The sequence below is a fragment of the Coregonus clupeaformis genome, unplaced genomic scaffold (assembly GCF_020615455.1).
Source record: "Coregonus clupeaformis isolate EN_2021a unplaced genomic scaffold, ASM2061545v1 scaf0663, whole genome shotgun sequence".
In the NCBI taxonomy this organism is placed as follows: domain Eukaryota; kingdom Metazoa; phylum Chordata; class Actinopteri; order Salmoniformes; family Salmonidae; genus Coregonus; species Coregonus clupeaformis.
The window spans coordinates 254,806-273,153 of NW_025534118.1; the positions used below are offsets into that span (position 1 = coordinate 254,806).

The 18,348-nt window shown below is 42.8% G+C and overlaps 1 protein-coding gene and 1 long non-coding RNA gene across 2 annotated transcripts; one reads left to right on the forward strand and one right to left on the reverse strand.

Annotated features, from left to right (window-relative positions):
* The first annotated feature begins 291 nt into the window (after positions 1-291).
* LOC121560327 (myosin heavy chain, fast skeletal muscle) lies at positions 292-18,299 on the forward strand. The gene is given in 61 exon segments (XM_045216281.1): positions 292-313; positions 871-916; positions 1,048-1,275; positions 1,646-1,792; positions 2,001-2,160; positions 2,525-2,552; positions 2,700-2,808; positions 2,962-3,054; positions 3,642-3,702; positions 3,854-3,952; positions 4,290-4,393; positions 4,815-4,934; positions 4,936-4,954; positions 5,317-5,435; positions 5,587-5,736; positions 5,831-6,001; positions 7,375-7,417; positions 7,420-7,677; positions 8,035-8,099; positions 8,191-8,278; positions 8,395-8,512; positions 8,648-8,771; positions 9,209-9,249; positions 9,251-9,343; positions 9,818-10,073; positions 10,269-10,511; positions 10,783-10,959; positions 11,055-11,200; positions 11,366-11,474; positions 11,788-12,030; positions 12,032-12,166; positions 12,287-12,319; positions 12,321-12,414; positions 12,593-12,627; positions 12,629-12,684; positions 12,686-12,710; positions 13,491-13,687; positions 13,818-13,975; positions 13,978-14,000; positions 14,118-14,231; positions 14,233-14,284; positions 14,447-14,571; positions 14,739-14,804; positions 14,807-14,869; positions 14,871-14,915; positions 14,917-15,021; positions 15,116-15,145; positions 15,253-15,284; positions 15,286-15,324; positions 15,326-15,452; positions 15,612-15,626; positions 15,628-15,669; positions 15,672-15,743; positions 15,880-16,025; positions 16,027-16,045; positions 17,397-17,423; positions 17,426-17,503; positions 17,602-17,671; positions 17,674-17,696; positions 18,134-18,193; positions 18,195-18,299. Coding segments are annotated over 59 exon segments (5,796 nt in total). The 5' UTR covers positions 292-313; positions 871-916; positions 1,048-1,059; the 3' UTR covers positions 18,285-18,299.
* Positions 1,732-9,253, reverse strand: LOC123485373. The gene is made up of 3 exons (XR_006658987.1): positions 9,198-9,253; positions 8,839-8,895; positions 1,732-1,801 (listed from the first exon to the last, which is right to left on the reverse strand). It is a non-coding gene; the product is annotated as an uncharacterized LOC123485373 (long non-coding RNA).
* Positions 18,300-18,348: the final 49 nt, after the last annotated feature.

Genomic DNA, 18,348 nt, shown 5'->3' on the forward strand with positions numbered 1-18,348 from the left:
TCAGTAGAAATAACATTGGGATGAATCAAACTTTTGATATTGTCATAATTATTAATAATGGCATCTCTCATTTCAGTAAATTCAGTGAAATTCAATTCAGAGACACATATGACATTAAAGAGTCATGTAATGGGAGTGTGGTGCTCCTGGAAGTGGGAGGCGCTAGTGAGACAGACACATAGAGGTCTCTCATCCAATTCATTTCCTTTCCCAGAGTGGTCCATAATTAACATTTGCTTGGTTGGCACTTCCAACCAGATATAAGGAGGCTGAGGCCCCAGCATCCATAAGTCAGATGCCTTCTTCCTCTGTGGTAAGACCTCTCCACCTCCTTAGATTTTTACATTTGTCTCATCTTTGCACTCAGCATCTGAGGCAGTAGCTATCTGCCCTGTTTGAATTGACTTCTGCATGTCTCTTGTAAGATTTGACAATATGCAATCAAGTGGCATTGGTTTAAAAAAATGTTTTTAATGTGTTTTTCTTTAACTGTGTATTACTTCAAATCTGTAACTTCCTTTTATGTCCAAAACTGGTGCTCCTGCACTTAATTAAGGGAGTGGTCTAGAATGTAACTGGGTTTTCAGGGGTATTTATTTCAATTCTTGACAGAATGTGTAGTAAAGTGAGATGCCACTAGAAAAATAAAAGTTATCAGTTGCACCTGTAGTTGAATTTGACATGGCTGTAATTATTATTTAGTTAAATGTTTTTTAGCCGTTCGGGGGCAAAATGATAAGGCTTTAGAGACTTTTGCGTTTTCACAACATTCCATTTGCTACTTTCCAGCCATTATTATGAGCCATCCTCCCCTCAGCAGCCTCCACTGCTTTAGACTTGTGCGTTTTCACAAAACCTTATGTTTCACAGGGTCCTCCAAGAAGTACACATTCATCTGTAGAAGGGGAAAAAGAAGGTGAGACATGGTTTGAGTCTTCACATAAAAAGCGATGAGAATATTCTGAGAGATACCGCTCACCTAACTCTGTTGACTGGGGAGGAAGCACCACAGAGTCAATCATGTTTCTTGTTTCATCTCTTTCCTAGTGATCCGTCACCATGAGTACGGACGCTGAGATGCAAATCTACGGCAAGGCTGCCATATACCTCCGTAAGCCTGAGAGGGAGAGGATTGAGGCACAAACCGCACCCTTTGATTCAAAGAACTCCTGCTATGTGACAGACAAGGTGGAGCTGTACCTTAAGGGTCTGGTCACTGCCAGGGCCGATGGGAAGTGTACTGTAACAGTCACCAAACCTGACGGTTCTAAGGAGGTAAGCCTGATCTGAAAAGTATTCAAGTTCAAGTTCGAGTAATTACTCTATTTCTTGAAAAATCATGACATTATCAAAAACATTTCAATAGACTATTTAAAATCTTTAACAAAATGTATATTAAGAATCATTTATAGTTTTTTGTTAGCGGAATATAACCTTCAAACACATCAGGTTTAAAGCTGCTACTTAAAATTGGCATGGAATTTGTGATATTGACAAGTCAAGAATCATGATGTATTTGTCATTGGGTGACAACAAAGTAGTTGGATTAAATGTGGGTCTTTTTTTAACTTGTATTTAATGAGCAAAAAGCATTCAGTCATGTCCACTTTGATCTGCATGTAATCTAGATTTCTGACTGTTTCAGGAAGGAAAAGAGTTCAAAGATGCAGACATCTACGAGATGAACCCCCCTAAGTATGACAAGATTGAGGACATGGCCATGATGACCTACCTGAATGAAGCCTCTGTGTTGTATAACCTCAAAGAGCGTTATGCAGCATGGATGATCTATGTAAGAAACCTGCACATACAAACACACACATACATGAACATAAGAAATTCACACATTCAGTACTATACATAAATGAATGGTAGAAACCAAAACATATCCATACAGTAGACCCACATCATTATACCAGTACACCCACATCCTCACATAAATCCAGGTAAAAGTCCATCTGACGTTGTTAATCCCCTAATTTAATTATGCTTTCATCCAGACCTACTCTGGGCTCTTCTGTGCCACGGTGAACCCCTACAAGTGGCTCCCAGTGTACTGACGAGAGGTTGTCAACGCCTACAGAGGGAAGAGAAGAGGGATGGAGGCTCCACCCCATATCTTCTCCGTCTCTGACAATGCCTTTCAGTTCATGATGATTGGTACGAGCTCTCATGGATGCTTGGATGCATGGATGCATGGATGGATGGATGGATGGCTGGATGGATGGATGGATGGATGGATGGATGGATGGAGGGATGGAGGGATGGTTGGTGGGTTGGATGGATGTCCATAAATGCGTGTGGATCTCAAAGTCCATAAGTGCATCAATGGAAGTTCTAATGTGCTATAAAATAGGTATCTACTGTTTTCTAGTCTAGGTAATAACAGTTTGCTGGTAATATCTGATTTCACTACCCTTGAATGGAAAATGTTCCAAATTGAAATTCGTGATGATGCTATGAATGCAATAATGTCCCCATAATGTTGCTTGAGTATGATAAGCAATATGTTTTTTGGTTACAGATAAGGAGAACCAGTCCGTCCTGATCACGTAAGTTGTTTACTAAAATGTCATTGAGAAGGTGTTTCTATTGTAATAAGTTGGGTCTCTTGGTGTGATGAAATACATTACATTATGAATGGATTATGACACTCAAACATGTAACTAAAACCGCTCTTTCTCTGTCATATAAACCAGTGGAGAATCCGGTGCAGGAAAGACTGTCAACACCAAGCGTGTCATCCAGTACTTTGCAACCATTGCAGTGTCTGGTGCCAAGAAGGAAGCAGAACCTGGCAAAATGCAGGTAGGTTGTTCTTATGTTTGCCTTTTTAACACATTTCAGTTTGGTTGGCTGTGTAAACCTTTTTTCCCGTGGTGAATCCTGTTTCAAGAAATTAAGAAACACTAACTTTAACAGGTAACCAGTTTTTGAGCAACTTGTGTTTGTCTCAATCAGGGGTCTCTTGAGGATCAGATCATTGCAGCTAACCCTCTGCTGGAGTCTTACGGTAATGCCAAGACAGTGAGGAACGACAACTCGTCTCGCTTTGTAAGTATAATAATAATAATAATATGCCATTTAGCAGACGCTTTTATCCAAAGCGACTTACAGTCATGTGCGCATACATTTTTACGTATGGGTGGTCCCGGGGATCGAACCCACTACCCTGGCGTTACAAGCGCCATGCTCTACCAATTGAGCTACAGAGGACCACAAAAGTATGAAGGGCATACTGTGGAAGTTACCTTATATTGGAAAAATGTAATTCAGTAGTTCCCTATTGTTATACAGATGTAACATCTTATTTTGATCACTCTTTTGTTGCTGAAAATTTTAAATTCAAACTTGTAGTGTATTCGAGGTTCTAAAATTAGTAATTTCCTTTCAGATTTGATTTGCTGTATTATTTCTTTGGTATCAACCCTACATAAAAATGTCCATTATTTATAATCCACATAATAATTCACATTTCCAGTTGCTGCAGGATTATTTTCCTGCTGTAGAATACTGGATCCTACATCTGTATCAACAGATCCAATATTTGTCCAACAAACTGTAACATTTAAAGGGGTCTATCAAAGTAAAATGTTAGATTTATTTGTTGACCTATTTCTAACCCCCATGCACTACTATAGGGTAAATTCATCAGGATTCACTTCCAAGGTGGTAAACTGGCTAAAGCTGACATTGAAACCTGTGAGTTGGTTTTGATTGTTTCTCAATGCTTTCCGAAATACACACAGATTATTTTTTGGAGATCATCAAACTTAAATGTATCTCATGTTCTCTCTCTCGCTCCTTTCTCTCTCTCTTTGTGTCATTCACTCGCTCTCTCTTTTACCCTCAGACCTGCTGGAGAAGTCCAGAGTGTCCTTCCAGCTGCCCGATGAGAGAGGCTACCACATCTTCTTCCAGATGATGACAGGCCACAAACCAGAGTTAGTTGGTACGGCAAAGTAGAGGTTCAGCGGAAATCTTTCCCACCCCCATCTATGGAATATATAAAAAATATTAATAATCCACACTAATAATACTATTACAATAATTACATCCAAGGTAACAAGGCATCTAGACATGGGTCAGGTCTTTGGGAAATATCTATCAAGTAATGCACTGTGATCACACTAGTCCACAAGTCTCAGTCCCCTCTTTTGATGCTATTTATTATATACTACATGTATCCTTGAGTCCATCTATTGAGTAAAGGAGGGAGAGATACTGTAAAGGTAGGACAGCAAAATTCTAAGAGATTTAACTGACAAGCTGTTCTCTGTCATCCACAGAAATGGCGCTCATCACCACCAACCCCTACGACTTCCCCATGTGCAGCCAGGGTCAGATCACTGTGGCCAGCATCAATGACAATGAAGAGCTGGATGCCACAGATGTGAGTCAAACAAAGGGTTAACCAAACTCTAGATATGGAATGGATAGGACCACTGAATGCACTGTGAAATTCCAACTTGGTGGAAGCTGGGAATGTTCATGTATGTTTTTGTTTGATTCTAAATGCCTTGTGTTAGTTAGGCATGTGCCTCAAGGAACTCTTCATGCCTTTACACTTAGCCTTGAGGCTAATACATGTAAGACATCCACAAGAGAGCACCACTAAGTTTCCTGTGGAACTGTGTAAAACTCCTTTTGTGCTGCCATCAACTAGTGTGTTGGCCAAGCGTTATCATGTGGAACAGAGAAGACAGTCAAATCTGTCCATCCCACTCGTTATTCAGTGAGCCGCACAGAACTGAAGTGTAACTGAGCAAACTACCGTTCAGTTCATCACTGTTGTACTTCCTCTTTAATGCCAGGATGCCATTACAATCCTGGGCTTCACTAATGATGAGAAGATTGGCATCTACAAGCTGACAGGAGCTGTATTGCACCATGGCAACTTGAAATTCAAGCAGAAGCAGCGTGAGGAGCAGGCTCGAGCCAGACGGCACAGAGGGTGAGTCCCACTCATAGATATACAATATGTAAAGCATTAGTCCCATTCCCAGTCCCACTCATAGATATACAATATGTAAAGCATTAGTCCCATTCCCAGTCCCACTCATAGATATACAATATGTAAAGCATTAGTCCCATTCCCAGTCCCAAACATAGAAATAGAACACGTAAGACAGACAGTGCCACATGAAAGTCAGGCAGGAGATCATTTCTAGAGAACAAATTCCAACCTCCAGAAATGATGGATGTGGGTGAATCAAAACAAAACAAAGAAGTTAGCCAAACTATTTTGTCAGTGTGAAATCAGAAACAAGCCATCTTGTGTGCCTGAGTCTGTTGTTGTTGGTTCTCTCTCTCCAGTGGCTGATAAAATCGCCTACCTGCTGGGCCTGAACTCAGCTGAGATGTTGAAGGCTCTGTGCTACCCCAGAGTGAAGGTCGGCAACGAGTATGTGACCAAGGGACAGACTGTGCCTCAGGTTAGGCGGCCAAACACAGCATCTACCATTTTCTGAGCACTGGAATTATTTTGGGGACAAGTGCATACTTTTGTTTTTCCCAAGCTCGTATCACCTTATCACAAGACATGGTCAATATCTCATGTATTCATTTGAGGTATTATCATTGCAGGTTAATAACTCAGTCAGCGCTCTGGCCAAGTCAATCTATGAGAGGATGTTCTTGTGGATGGTCATCCGTATCAACGAGATGTTGGACACCAAGAATCCAAGGCAGTTCTATATCGGTGTGCTCGATATTGCCGGGTTTGAGATCTTTGATGTGAGTATGAGACCAGAACAAAACAATTAGATGTGATTGAGATGGATTACAGCCTTGTATGATGAAATTATCCCTTTGAAAATTCCATCAACAGTACAACAGCATGGAACAGCTGTGCATCAACTTCACCAATGAGAAACTGCAACAGTTTTTCAACCACACCATGTTCGTCCTGGAGCAAGAGGAGTACAAGAAGGAGGGAATCGTCTGGGCCTTCATTGACTTCGGCATGGACTTGGCTGCCTGCATTGAGCTTATTGAGAAGGTAAGCGGTCTGTGTGGATTATAATGGACTGTAACAGCAAAGCTCATATGGAGCTCTGTGTGAAATATTATCACAGTGGTACAACATACAGTAGTGGTGCCTGGGTAAAAATCACTGGGGAAGCCAAGACAGTTACATGACCTACAGCATGGTCAGTCAAAGTTAATTTTACTACTACTAAACATCAATTGATTTAGAACTACAGAGAGTTACCGTAAGTCGCAAAGAAAACAGGAGCTGCCTCCTCCACTATTCCAGCACCATTTCAACTTCAACATCATCAAATCACCTATGCTTAGTCTAATACAGTGACAACCAAAAGATTCCAAAAACAATTTAGTCCAATCAACGTAAGCTAAATATCATGTGGCTGTCTATGGTATTAATGTATGTGTGTGTTAGTGGAAAAAACATGTTGACTCACCCTACTTGAAGATAAACTCCAATGCCATCCTCCTCTCTTTCATGTAGCTGAAACGGTCTATGACTCTGTCATACATTACGCACTGTAAATGTTTGTTGTCCTAGGCTACCTGGCTAAAACTATTGCTCACTATTCTAACTTCCTTTCCCGGGCAACGATTAGCTAGTTACCATTAGCCTACCACATCTAGCTACATATTGAACTTCCATACTCTCAGGCCAAAAGCACAATGTATGAATTTATGGTTAGGTGATAATCACTGTTAGAATCAATGGCCAGTACGGAAAATTAAGTAAAACTATGAGAACAAATCCCAATCTCTGTCCAAGGCTAATTTGGGAAAGGGCCAATTTTAGCTAACTAGCTATCCACCGGAGGACAACATCACAACGAGTTGCAACAATTGAAGTTTTCTTTTGTCAATGACGTTTGGCTTGATGTGATGTGATTGGTGTGAAGCCAAATCCAAACTGGCTTCACTTGACACATTTTTGGTGCACCAGGACCACTCACAGATTAGCTCATTCAGTTTAGCTCAACTCTTATTCGCTGTTATTGTATTAAAAAAATATCAAGGGAGGCCAAATGCTCGCTGGCTTCCCTTGCATTCAATGCTCCAATATCATACTATTTTAGACCAGACAGCATCAGATAGAAGGGCTACACATACAGAGACAGAGGGGCGCAGTTTAGCTCGGATGCTTTACCTGGTGACATCCGTTCAGCCTCTTGCCAAGCGAGACGAAATATACATTATTTTAAATCTTTTAAAAAATTGGCACCCATGAATATATGCCACTGACAAATTATCTAACTGTTGAGAACTCAATATGTTTCCTATTATGTGTCCCTAAATTAATATAATCCTATAATAGCATTTTTACTGAAGGAATAAATGTGATCCTAAATGGAAATATCACTAATTTGATATACATCTCTTTTCGTAAAGCCATTGGGCATCTTCTCCATCCTTGAAGAGGAGTGCATGTTCCCAAGTCTTCAGACACTACCTTCAAGGACAAGCTGTACTGCCAACATCTTGGGAAAACAAAGGCGTTTGAGAAGCCCAAGCCTGCCAAAGGCAAGGCAGAGGCCCACTTCTCCCTGGTGCACTACGCCGGTACTGTGGACTACAACATCACTGGCTGGCTGGAGAAGAACAAGGATCCCCTGAACGACTCAGTTTGTCAGTTATACGGGAAGTCTGGAGTCAAAATTCTGGCTGCCCTGTATCCTCCTCCCCCACCTGAGGGTAAGACTAGCATCACGTCAAAATATTTAATTAAGCACCAGTTATAACTCAGACCAAATGTTCTTTAAAGTCTTTGAATGAAAGACAATTTCTCAGGGTTTATCACTGAGTTGATTTACTCATACACTCGGTTAATTCAATCATACAATAAGTGTTATTTTACATAATCTCATTGGCAGCATTTGCCTCTAGATAAGTGTGAAGTTAACCAGAGATTCTCTGGTTTATAATTAGGGTGCTTGCTGAAGACAAGACCACTCTAGTTTTCTTACATACTCTTATTATTATTCTATTTATTCCACCCGCTCTAGGAAATGTACTTTTCTAGTTATCTTCAACTTTTCCCCATTTTAACAGATAAAGCCAAGAAAGGAGGCAAGAAGAAGGGTGGTTCCATGCAGACTGTGTCCTCCCAGTTCAGGGTGAGCTTTTGAAAGTTTTATTCAGACCTTCAAAAGGTGCCTTGATTATCATAAATGATGTCTGAGAAAATGGTTTGTAACCCTCTTACAGGAGAACTTACATAAGCTGATGACCAACTTGAGGAGCACTCATCCTCACTTTGTGCGCTGCCTGATCCCCAACGAGTCAAAGACTCCAGGTACAATAAATATTGAGTTAAATATTACATCTTATCAGTACAGTATCAGTGACTTTAACAATCTCAATCTTTAACCTGTTTATGAGTATTAAAAGAGACTTGGTTTGTTTTACCAGGTCTGATGGAGAACTTCCTGGTTATTCACCAGCTCAGGTGTAATGGTGTGCTGGAGGGTATCAGGATCTGCAGAAAGGGCTTCCCCAGCAGAATCATCTATGCTGACTTCAAGCAGAGGTACACACACACACACACACACACACAGAAAGATCTGCTCCAAGGGATTCCCCAGCATCAGAATTGGCTTTCCTTTTTCAAAATATAACCAACATATTACAACTTGACATATGTTATAAATGACTCCTCATTCAGGTACAAAGTACTGAATGCCAGTGTCATCCCTGAGGGCCAGTTCATGGACAACAAGAAGGCTTCTGAGAAGCTGCTTGGTTCCATTGATGTGAATCACGAAGATTACAAGTTTGGACACACCAAGGTCAGTCAAATACCCCCAGCAAAAGCTGACAACAAAACACAACTTCAATAATAATTTAAACCCTTACCATATAAAATCTCTCCAGTTGATCTATCCATCCTTTTGTTCTTTCTTCTTCATTTAACTAAAGGAAAAGGTGGAAAAACATTGTAGCGTTTACTTCAACGTCATACAAGTATAGAAGAGAAACTAAACTCATTATCATGTGCATTGTGTTAGAGTGGTATGGCTGCAGTTATCTGTATCTGTGGACATTATTAATCTACAACTGTACAATAACTAACAATTTAGAAACATCCTATCCCATGGTTTGTTTGTAAGCGTTGCAAAGTTAATGTTGTCAAATCAATCTAGTGGAGTTGTTCCCCTCTTTTGATTCAACCCTTTCTATCTGTCACCATCTGTGGTTCCATTGACCATGCTAACCTGTGTCTCAGGTGTTCTTCAAAGCCGGTCTTCTGGGTGTCCTGGAGGAGATGAGATGAGAAGCTGGCCACTCTGGTCGGCATGGTCCAGGCTCTCAGCCGTGGATTCCTCATGAGGAGAGAGTTTAGCAAGATGATGGAGAGGAGGTGAGGAATAGTGGACATCTTGGCAAAGCTTTCTGTCAACCACCTGTATCTAATGCATTATGACTACATGCTGTATATGCTGTGAGTTGTTCAGAATGAGAAAGTACGTCTTATAATGATCTATTAAAGCTTTTGGTTAATTCATTTATAAAGTCAAAAAATGGATGTGGCAAATAAGGATTCTATCTTTATAGCTTCAGTTTGGGGTTTGGCTGATCAATTGTCATTTAAATGTGAGGTATTTACCCATTCATTATTGAAGAATACAAAATGCCTCATGAGCTTAGCATGACCTGTCAGTCCTTGCATCTAGACCGCTGTCTGTGAATTTAAGAGGGGTTACATTTCCCTAGCCCCATTCCTCAGCTGTAAACAAACAGTGGCGGGGGTGTTGTGTTTTGTTGTTCTTTGAATCCCAGAATGTAGCTTTAAGCATGTCACTCACCATGCCACCCTATCCTTTCTGTCGACCAGAGAATCCATTTACGCCATCCAGTACAACGTCCGCTCATTCATGAATGTGAAAACCTGGCCATGGATGAAGTTGTACTTCAAGATCAAGCCCCTGCTGCAGAGCGCTGAGACTGAGAAGGAGCTGGCCAACATGAAGGAGAACTATGATAAGATGACGACAGACCTGGCCAAGGCTCTGGCCACGAAGAAGCAAATGGAGGAGAAGTTGGTGTCCCTGACGCAGGAGAAGAATGACCTGGCACTTCCAGTTGCATCTGTGAGTGAAAAACACCTCATATGGGCATATTTACACACACATGAATACACACACATATGAACACATTGTGAAGTATGTGGCTAACTCACACATTGTTATTGTCCATGTTATGTATTTCATTAATTTCTATTGATTTGCTCTGACCTTGAATATACAAAGTGAGGCCGCTGATTATTTCTCGTGTTCTGAAACCAGGAAGGAGAGAGTCTGAACGATGCTGAGGAAAGGTGCGAGGGGCTCATCAAGAGCAAGATCCAGCAGGAGGCTAAACTCAAAGAGACGACCGAGAGGCTGGAGGATGAGGAGGAGATCAATGCTGAGTTGACTGCCAAGAAGAGGAAGCTGGAGGATGAGTGCTCTGAGCTGAAGAAGGACATTGATGACCTGGAGCTCACCCTGGCCAAAGTGGAGAAGGAGAAGCACGCCACTGAAAACAAGGTCTAGTGTCTTACCATAGACAGTCTAACCAAACAATAATCCAAACAATAATCAACTAAAAAAATAGCTTAACAGAAATGGAATTCAAGTCATATGACACAAAATAGTTGAATTTCAGTTGCAGTGTACTCCCCACATTCATTCATCTAGTGTTGAATCTATAGTACAGTAATTGTTGACGCAATTATAACCTAAATGAAATGAATGCAATATATAACAAACTAAATCTCCCCTTTATGGTGAAGTATAATTATGTTGTGACCATTTTCAGGTTAAAAACCTGACAGAGGAGATGGCATCTATGGATGAGAGTGTTGCCAAGCTGACCAAGGAGAAGAAAGCCCTCCAAGAGGCCCACCAGCAGACACTGGACGACCTGCAGGCAGAGGAGGACAAAGTCAACACTCTGACCAAGGCCAAGACCAAGCTGGAACAGCAAGTGGATGACGTGAGTGGAGTTCGACATTTTAACCATGATAGAATGTAAGATGATATTATCTTCAGTTGTTTAGATTAAACAATATATGTGTTTTTATCTTATAGCTTGAGGGTTCTCTGGAGCAAGAGAAAAAGCTCCGTATGGACCTAGAGAGATCCAAGAGAAAGCTGGAGGGAGATCTGAAACTGGCCCAGGAGTCCATAATGGACCTGGAGAATGACAAGCAGCAAGCTGATGAGAAAATCAAGAAGTAAACACAAACAAATGACTACAGTATCAGCTGCTATAATGATTGTTCTTGATTAATTATGAATTAGCATTTGCATGTGATTAAAAGCAACGTGAATGATATTATACTCCCTTTACACTATCAAACCTAAACCAACTCTGCAATCAACGTGTTTGTGTTTTTTAGGAAGGAGTTTGAGACCACTCAGCTCCTCAGCAAGATTGAGGATGAGCAGTCTCTGGGAGCTCAGCTGCAGAAGAAGATCAAGGAACTCCAGGTACAGTACAGGATATACGCTCCAGTACAGAAAAGCACACACCTGAATCATTTCCTGAAAAACACTTTCTGGTGCAGACAGTGTTCCTGGTGGCTTCTAATGGCTCAGTAGGTTGGAAGATGGTGTTTCTGGTTGGTGCTTCTTACCATTGTGGTTTTGGTTCCTGCATGGGACACTGTCTACTGAATATATTAGTGTAACTGGCTTTGTATTAACACATTTATGCAACATATACCTACTTATTATTATTTTGTGAGGTTCAATTGTTTCAACTGTATTGTAGTGTTCATCCCCCTACTCTTGTCCCCCTGTTCTAGGCCCGTATTGAGAGGAACTGGAGGAGGAAATTGAGGCTGAGCGTGCTGCCAGGGCTAAGGTTGAGAAGCAGAGGCCGATCTCTCCAGGGAACTTGAGGGAGATCAGCGAGAGGCTGGAGGAGGCCGGAGGCGCCACTGCTTCTCAGATTGAGATGAACAAGAAGCGTGAGGCTGAGTTCCAGAAGCTGCGTCGGGATCTTGAAGAGTCCACCCTGCAGCACGAGGCCACAGCCGCCGCTCTGCGCAAGAAGCAGGCCCGACAGTGTGGCTGAGCTCGGGGAGCAGATCGACAACCTGCAGCGCGTCAAGCAGAAGCTGGAGAAGGAGAAGAGCGAATACAAGATGGAGATTGATGACCTTTCCAGCAACATGGAGGCCGTCGCCAAGGCTAAGGTGAGTAGTGATGTTTTTGGTCAAGCATTGTTGAGGAGTGTCAACTACATTACCATTCAAGTGAACTGAGGTTGACAGGAGTCCCATATGAAGTAATGATGGTACATGTTTCACTAACAGGGCAATCTGGAGAAGATGTGCCGTACTCTTGAGGGACCAGCTGAGCGAGCTCAAGACTAAGAATGATGAGAATGTTCGCCAGGTCAACGACATCAGCGGACAGAGGGCCAGACTCCTGACAGAAAATGGTACCATCAACAATGAACTACAACCCAATGCTTTCCTTCAGTAGAACACAACATGTGTTGGGGGCTGTATCCACATAGTTTCTACTGTACTATTCACCACCTAACATTGCCCTATGATACCATTTTCAATCTTAGAGAACAGAGACCCTATTAACTAGATATCCCTCTATCCCTGCAGGTGAGTTTGGCCGCCAGCTGGAGGAGAAGGAAGCCCCTGGTGTCTCAGCTGACCAGAGGAAAACAGGCCTTCACCCAGCAGGTGGAGGAGCTGGAGGGCGATTGAGGAGGAGGTCAAGGTAAAATGGACTCCACTGTCCATAGAGTTTAGAGCTATATCTTCATATAGATGGTGACTACGTGACCCTCAGAGACTCCTACTGTCTCTCCACCCTCAGAGACTTCTACTGTCTCTCCACCCTCAGAGACTCCTACTGTCTCTCCACCCTCAGAGACTCCTACTGTCTCTCCACCCTCAGAGACTCCTACTGTCTCTCCACCCTCAGAGACTCCTACTGTCTCTCCACCCTCAGAGACTCCTACTGTCTCTCCACCCTCAGAGACTCCTACTGTCTCTCCACCCTCAGTCTTCTACTGTCTCTCCACCCTCAGAGACTCCTACCGTCTCTCCACCCTCAGAGACTCCTACTGTCTCTCCTCCCTCAGAGACTTCTACTGTCTCTCCACCCTCAGAGACTCCTACTGTCTCTCCACCCTCAGAGACTCCTACTGTCTCTCCACCCTCAGAGACTTCTACTGTCTCTCCACCCTCAGAGACTCCTACTGTCTCTCCACCCTCAGAGACTTCTACTGTCTCTCCACCCTCAGAGACTCCTACTGTCTCTCCACCCTCAGAGACTTCTACTGTCTCTCCACCCTCAGAGACTCCTACTGTCTCTCCACCCTCAGAGACTCCTACTGTCTCTCCACCCTCAGAGACTCCTACTGTCTCTCCACCCTCAGAGACTCCTACTGTCTCTCCACCCTCAGAGACTCCTACTGTCTCTCCACCCTCAGAGACTTCTACTGTCATTTGTTTGTCTATCTCTCTAATATCTCTTTGTCTTTCTCTTTCGCAGGCTAAAAACGCACTGGCCCATGGTGTCCAGTCTGCCCGCCATGACTGTGACCTCCTGAGGGAGCAGTTTGAGGAGGAGCAGGAGGCCAAGGCAGAGCTGCAACGCGGCATGTCCAAGGCCAACAGCGAGGTGGCTCAGTGGAGGACTAAGTATGAAACTGATGCCGTCCAGCGCACAGAGGAGCTGGAAGAGGCCAAGTGAGTCACACGCAACAGCAAACACTCAAATATAGGGTGTGGATGTTGAGGGTGGTAGGGGGGCTCTGAGAAAATGTTACGTCAATATATATTGTAACATTTGTTTCAAAACTACAAAACCACCTAACAGGAAAAAGCTGGCCCAACGTCTGCAGGAGGCTGAGGAGACCATTGAGGCGACCAACTCCAAGTGTGCCTCCCTGGAGAAGACCAAGCAGAGGCTGCAGGGAGAGGTGGAGGACCTCATGATTGACGTTGAGAGAGCCAACGCATTGGCCGCCAACCTCGACAGAAGCAGAGGAACTTTGACAAGGTAAAAATGAAAACCTAATTTTCTGCTACATAATCAATTGTAGTTTAATTGTAGCATGTTTCTGATTTAAATCTCTTCATCTATGACTTCTAATGAAAATCCCATGTATTTCCCTAGGTTCTGGCAGAGTGGAAGCAGAAGTATGAGGAGGGTCAGGCAGAGCTGGAAGGAGCTCAGAAGGAGGCTCGCTCTATGAGCACTGAACTCTTCAAGATGAAGAACTCCTACGAGGGAGGCTCTGGATCATCTGGAGACTCTAAAGAGAGAGAACAAGAACCTGCAACGTGAGCATTTGACAGCAATTCTATTTGGCTCATGTTTGATTAGCAAGATTAATTATTGTTAATTAATTTACTGTTATTATGATTCAATGTCAACTTCAGTGCATTAGCGATATCCACTGAAAATCTCCCAAGTCTAAACTGCTCCTGTGTGTGTGTGTGCAGAGGAGATCTCTGACCTGACTGAGCAGATCGGAGAGACTGGCAAGAGCATCCATGAGCTGGAGAAGGCCAAGAAGACCGTGGAGACAGAGAAGTCTGAGATCCAGACCGCTCTGGAGGAGGCTGAGGTACAAACTACAGATGTTTGATAGGAAAAGCAGTGTTGCACTAGCAATGCCAGCTACAGGCTACTGCTCCCTGCTTTGGTGTTTATTGTAGTCATATATATATTTAATTCCTTGTACACATCCAAATATATTAAACACAATACGCATTACTTATTTTCTTTGTCCAGGGCACACTGGAGCACGAGGAATCCAAGATTCTGCGTGTGCAGCTGGAGCTCAACCAGATCCAAGGGTGAGGTGGACAGGAAAGATCGCTGAGAAGGACGAGGAGATGGAGCAGATCAAGAGGAACAGCCAGGAGGGTGGTTGACTCCATGCAGAGCACCCTGGACTCTGAGGTCAGGGAGCAGGAATGATGCCCTGAGGGTGAAGAAGAAGATGGAGGGAGACCTGAACGAGATGGAGATCCAGCTGAGCCACTCCAACAGGCAGGCCGCTGAGGCAGAAACAGCTGAGGAACGTCCAGGGGACAGCTCAAGGTAAAGGGACTGGGACATCAGGTTCAAAACCTAAACATGGCTAGGGATTTGTTTGTGAATCTGAGAAATTAAAAAGAGTGGTTTATGTACTAAAGGTAACGATACTGGGGAAATTCGTATCAATTTACATTTCTGTCACTGATCGATCCTATCGCCCCTACTTCCACAAGTACTAATGAACATATGTCATTGTGAACCCCAGGATGCCCAATTGCACCTTGATGACGCTGTTCGTGTGCGAGGACATGAAGGAACAGGCAGCCATGGTGGAGCTGAAACGGTCTGATGGTGGCTGAAATCGAGGAGCTGAGAGTTGCTCTGGAGCAGACAGAGAGAGGCCGCAAAGTGGCTGAGACTGAGCTGGTAGACGCCAGCGAGCGTGTTGGACTGCTGCACTCCCAGGTATGGGTCAAAAGCCATTTCCAATGGAACTCAACCAAGCATACAGTTTAAACACACCTGGAATTTGACAGTGCTTACTTTAGATTTTCACAATTTCCAGCCTTGTGACTTGTAAGTTCTCTTAGAGAGTTTAAAAAATTGTCTTATTTCATCCTTCAGAACACCAGCCTTCTGGAACACCAAGAAGAAGTTGGAGACTGACCTGGTGCAGGTGCAGAGGAGAAAAGGTGGAGCGATATTGTCCAGGAGGCCAGGAATGCAGAGGAGAAGGCCAAGAAGGCCATCACTGACGTGAGTTCTTTAATTACATCGACTTGATTTGTCCCCAAGTGCCAATGGTAGCTGGGCTGGTTAAGAACAACAAAGATCTTAGAGGGCGTTATGATTGGTGCAATTGGTGCATAAATGAAACAAACTACTTTTCCAGGCGGCCATGATGGCTGAGGAGCTGAAGAAGGAGCAGGACACCAGCTCTCACCTGGAGAGGATGAAGAACCTGGAGGTCACAGTCAAGGACCTGCAGCACCGCCTGGATGAGGCTGAGAATCTGGCCATGAAAGGAGGCAGAAGCAGCTCAGAAACTGGAGTCCAGGGTGAGTTAACAGCAGGGTGGATTATGGTGGATTGAAAGACAGATTGCTGGAAATGCATTTGATCATATAAAAATACATAATAGCCTCCATGCAGGTTTACTGTTACTTCTGTAGTGCATGGCATGACTAATCAAGTCTCGGGCCCTGGGAAATGTTAAGTCCCCCTTCTTGGCATTAGAGAGAAAATGTTGCCGTTTTAAAGCTAATTTCCTGCAATTCTACACATTTGCCTTTTTAAATGTTAAATGATGGTGCATTTATGATCATAACAAAACAAATTATAATAATTATACCCTTATTTAGTGAGTTGAGCCAAGACCTTCAAATAAATACAAATGTATTACTCTAGTTGCTTCGTTCAGGCTTGTACAGTTGTCGCAGCAGACTTCTTCCTAAACTGCCATTTCATTAGTAGTAAGAATAAACAACAAATATAAATTCACAATCCACATCAACACACAATATAATGCACATTCATCCACTTTATCTCATAGTAATCATTTGTTACATCTAGTTACATTTGTTTCATTTCTCTCTATAGCGACATGTCGCATTCACCGGCCGTTGCTAGGGAAGCTAGCGTTGCTATGCAGGTTTACCAGCCAGCAGGCTAACGGCTGAATTAGTTTGTAGGCTAGCGGACTTTAATAAGTTCATAAAACCTGAAAACACAACATAACATCTTAACAAACATATGTACATACTCCAGAAACATTACCGTCTCGAATATAGTGCTTTTCCAGTCGCTTACCTTCAAAATAAAGATATACCAATGTTTTTATGTCGGTGCTTCTGTCTTGCTGTTGGCTCACTTTGCAAACTTCTCTCAACTGTCATAGCGCGAGCCTCCCATAATAGAAGAAATCTCATAACATTAAAACATGCGAGTGGCGTCCTCTAGTGGCCATACTGGTGCTGCACCAGAAACTGCTAAACTCATGACAAAATGGACAAATAGTCATATTACAAATACAAGAAGAATTGAGTTGTGAGCCTCCCAGACCCGTTGTGCATCTAATAGTTAAGAACATAAATTGTGGATTATTAATATGTACTGTATTGCACTCTCTAAACTTTTTCCAAAGATCCCTGGTTGTTTAATCCGTTCTTGCTAGAAATATTCATAAACACATTTAAATGTAAATTCCCCTTTGGGAACCACTGACCCTAGATAATGAAAATATGTTGTTATAATTACAGACCCCTTCAGTTAAATGTTTAGAAAGTACATAAGGACAGATGACAATTGTGCCTCCTTGACTGGGTAGAACACTACAACTCTGTAGTTACAAAGATTTGTTAAGTCTGATTTCACCACCTCAAACAAATACGTTTATTTCTTCCACTAAAGGTGCGTGAGCTCGAGACTGAGGTGGAGGGGCCGAGCAGAGAAGAGGTGTAGACGCAGTCAAGGAGTCCCGAAAGTATGAGCGCAGAGTCAAGGAGCTCACTTACCAGGTAAGAGAAAGTGCCTTCTTCACACACTGACAATAACACAGACAGGTTTGTGTATAAAAAAACTATACTGACATTGATTCTTTGATCTTCTCCCACAGACTGAGGAGGATAAGAAGAACGTTAGCAGACTTCAGGACCTGGTAGATAAGCTGCAGTTGAAAGTGAAGGCCACAAGAGGAATTCTGAGGAAGCGGTGAGTCAAATACTCTGAAAGCATACAATCGAAAATGTATTTTCTCCCTACAAAACGTAATGTCCATACATTTTAGTTGAAGTGTTGCTACAGAACATCAGTCAACAATGACTCAATTGATATTGCAAGTCATTACTGAAGAAATTATACACATTTCTGAGTGCCTCCCATGCCTATGTGTTACTAACTTAAAGGAGAGGGGGTTGAATAATAATTTGCTGGTCTAGTGGTGGTGCTGGAGGCAGCGGTTTGATCCCCTGTTCCTCCACTCACTTTCTCTGCTGTATCATCTATCTTCCTATATACATTGCTATCCTAAATCGGTCTATATTTTTGTTGTTGAAAATACCTTTAAAAACAGATTTTTTATTTGCTACCTGAAGCATCAAACCTTAAATGCTGATGTTTCGCTCTCTCCATCTCTTTTATTCACCCAGGAGGGAAGCAGCCACAGCCATATGTCTAAGTTCAGGAAGGTGCAGCATGAGCTGGAGGGAGGCTGAGGAGCGTGCTGACATCGCTGAGACTCAGGTCAACAAGCTCAGAGCCAAGACCCGTGACACTGGAAAGGTACAGAACTGCTGCTAAACCTATACCTGACTCATGTTCAAATATGACCACATCAACACCACCTATGATTCAGTCTTCACAG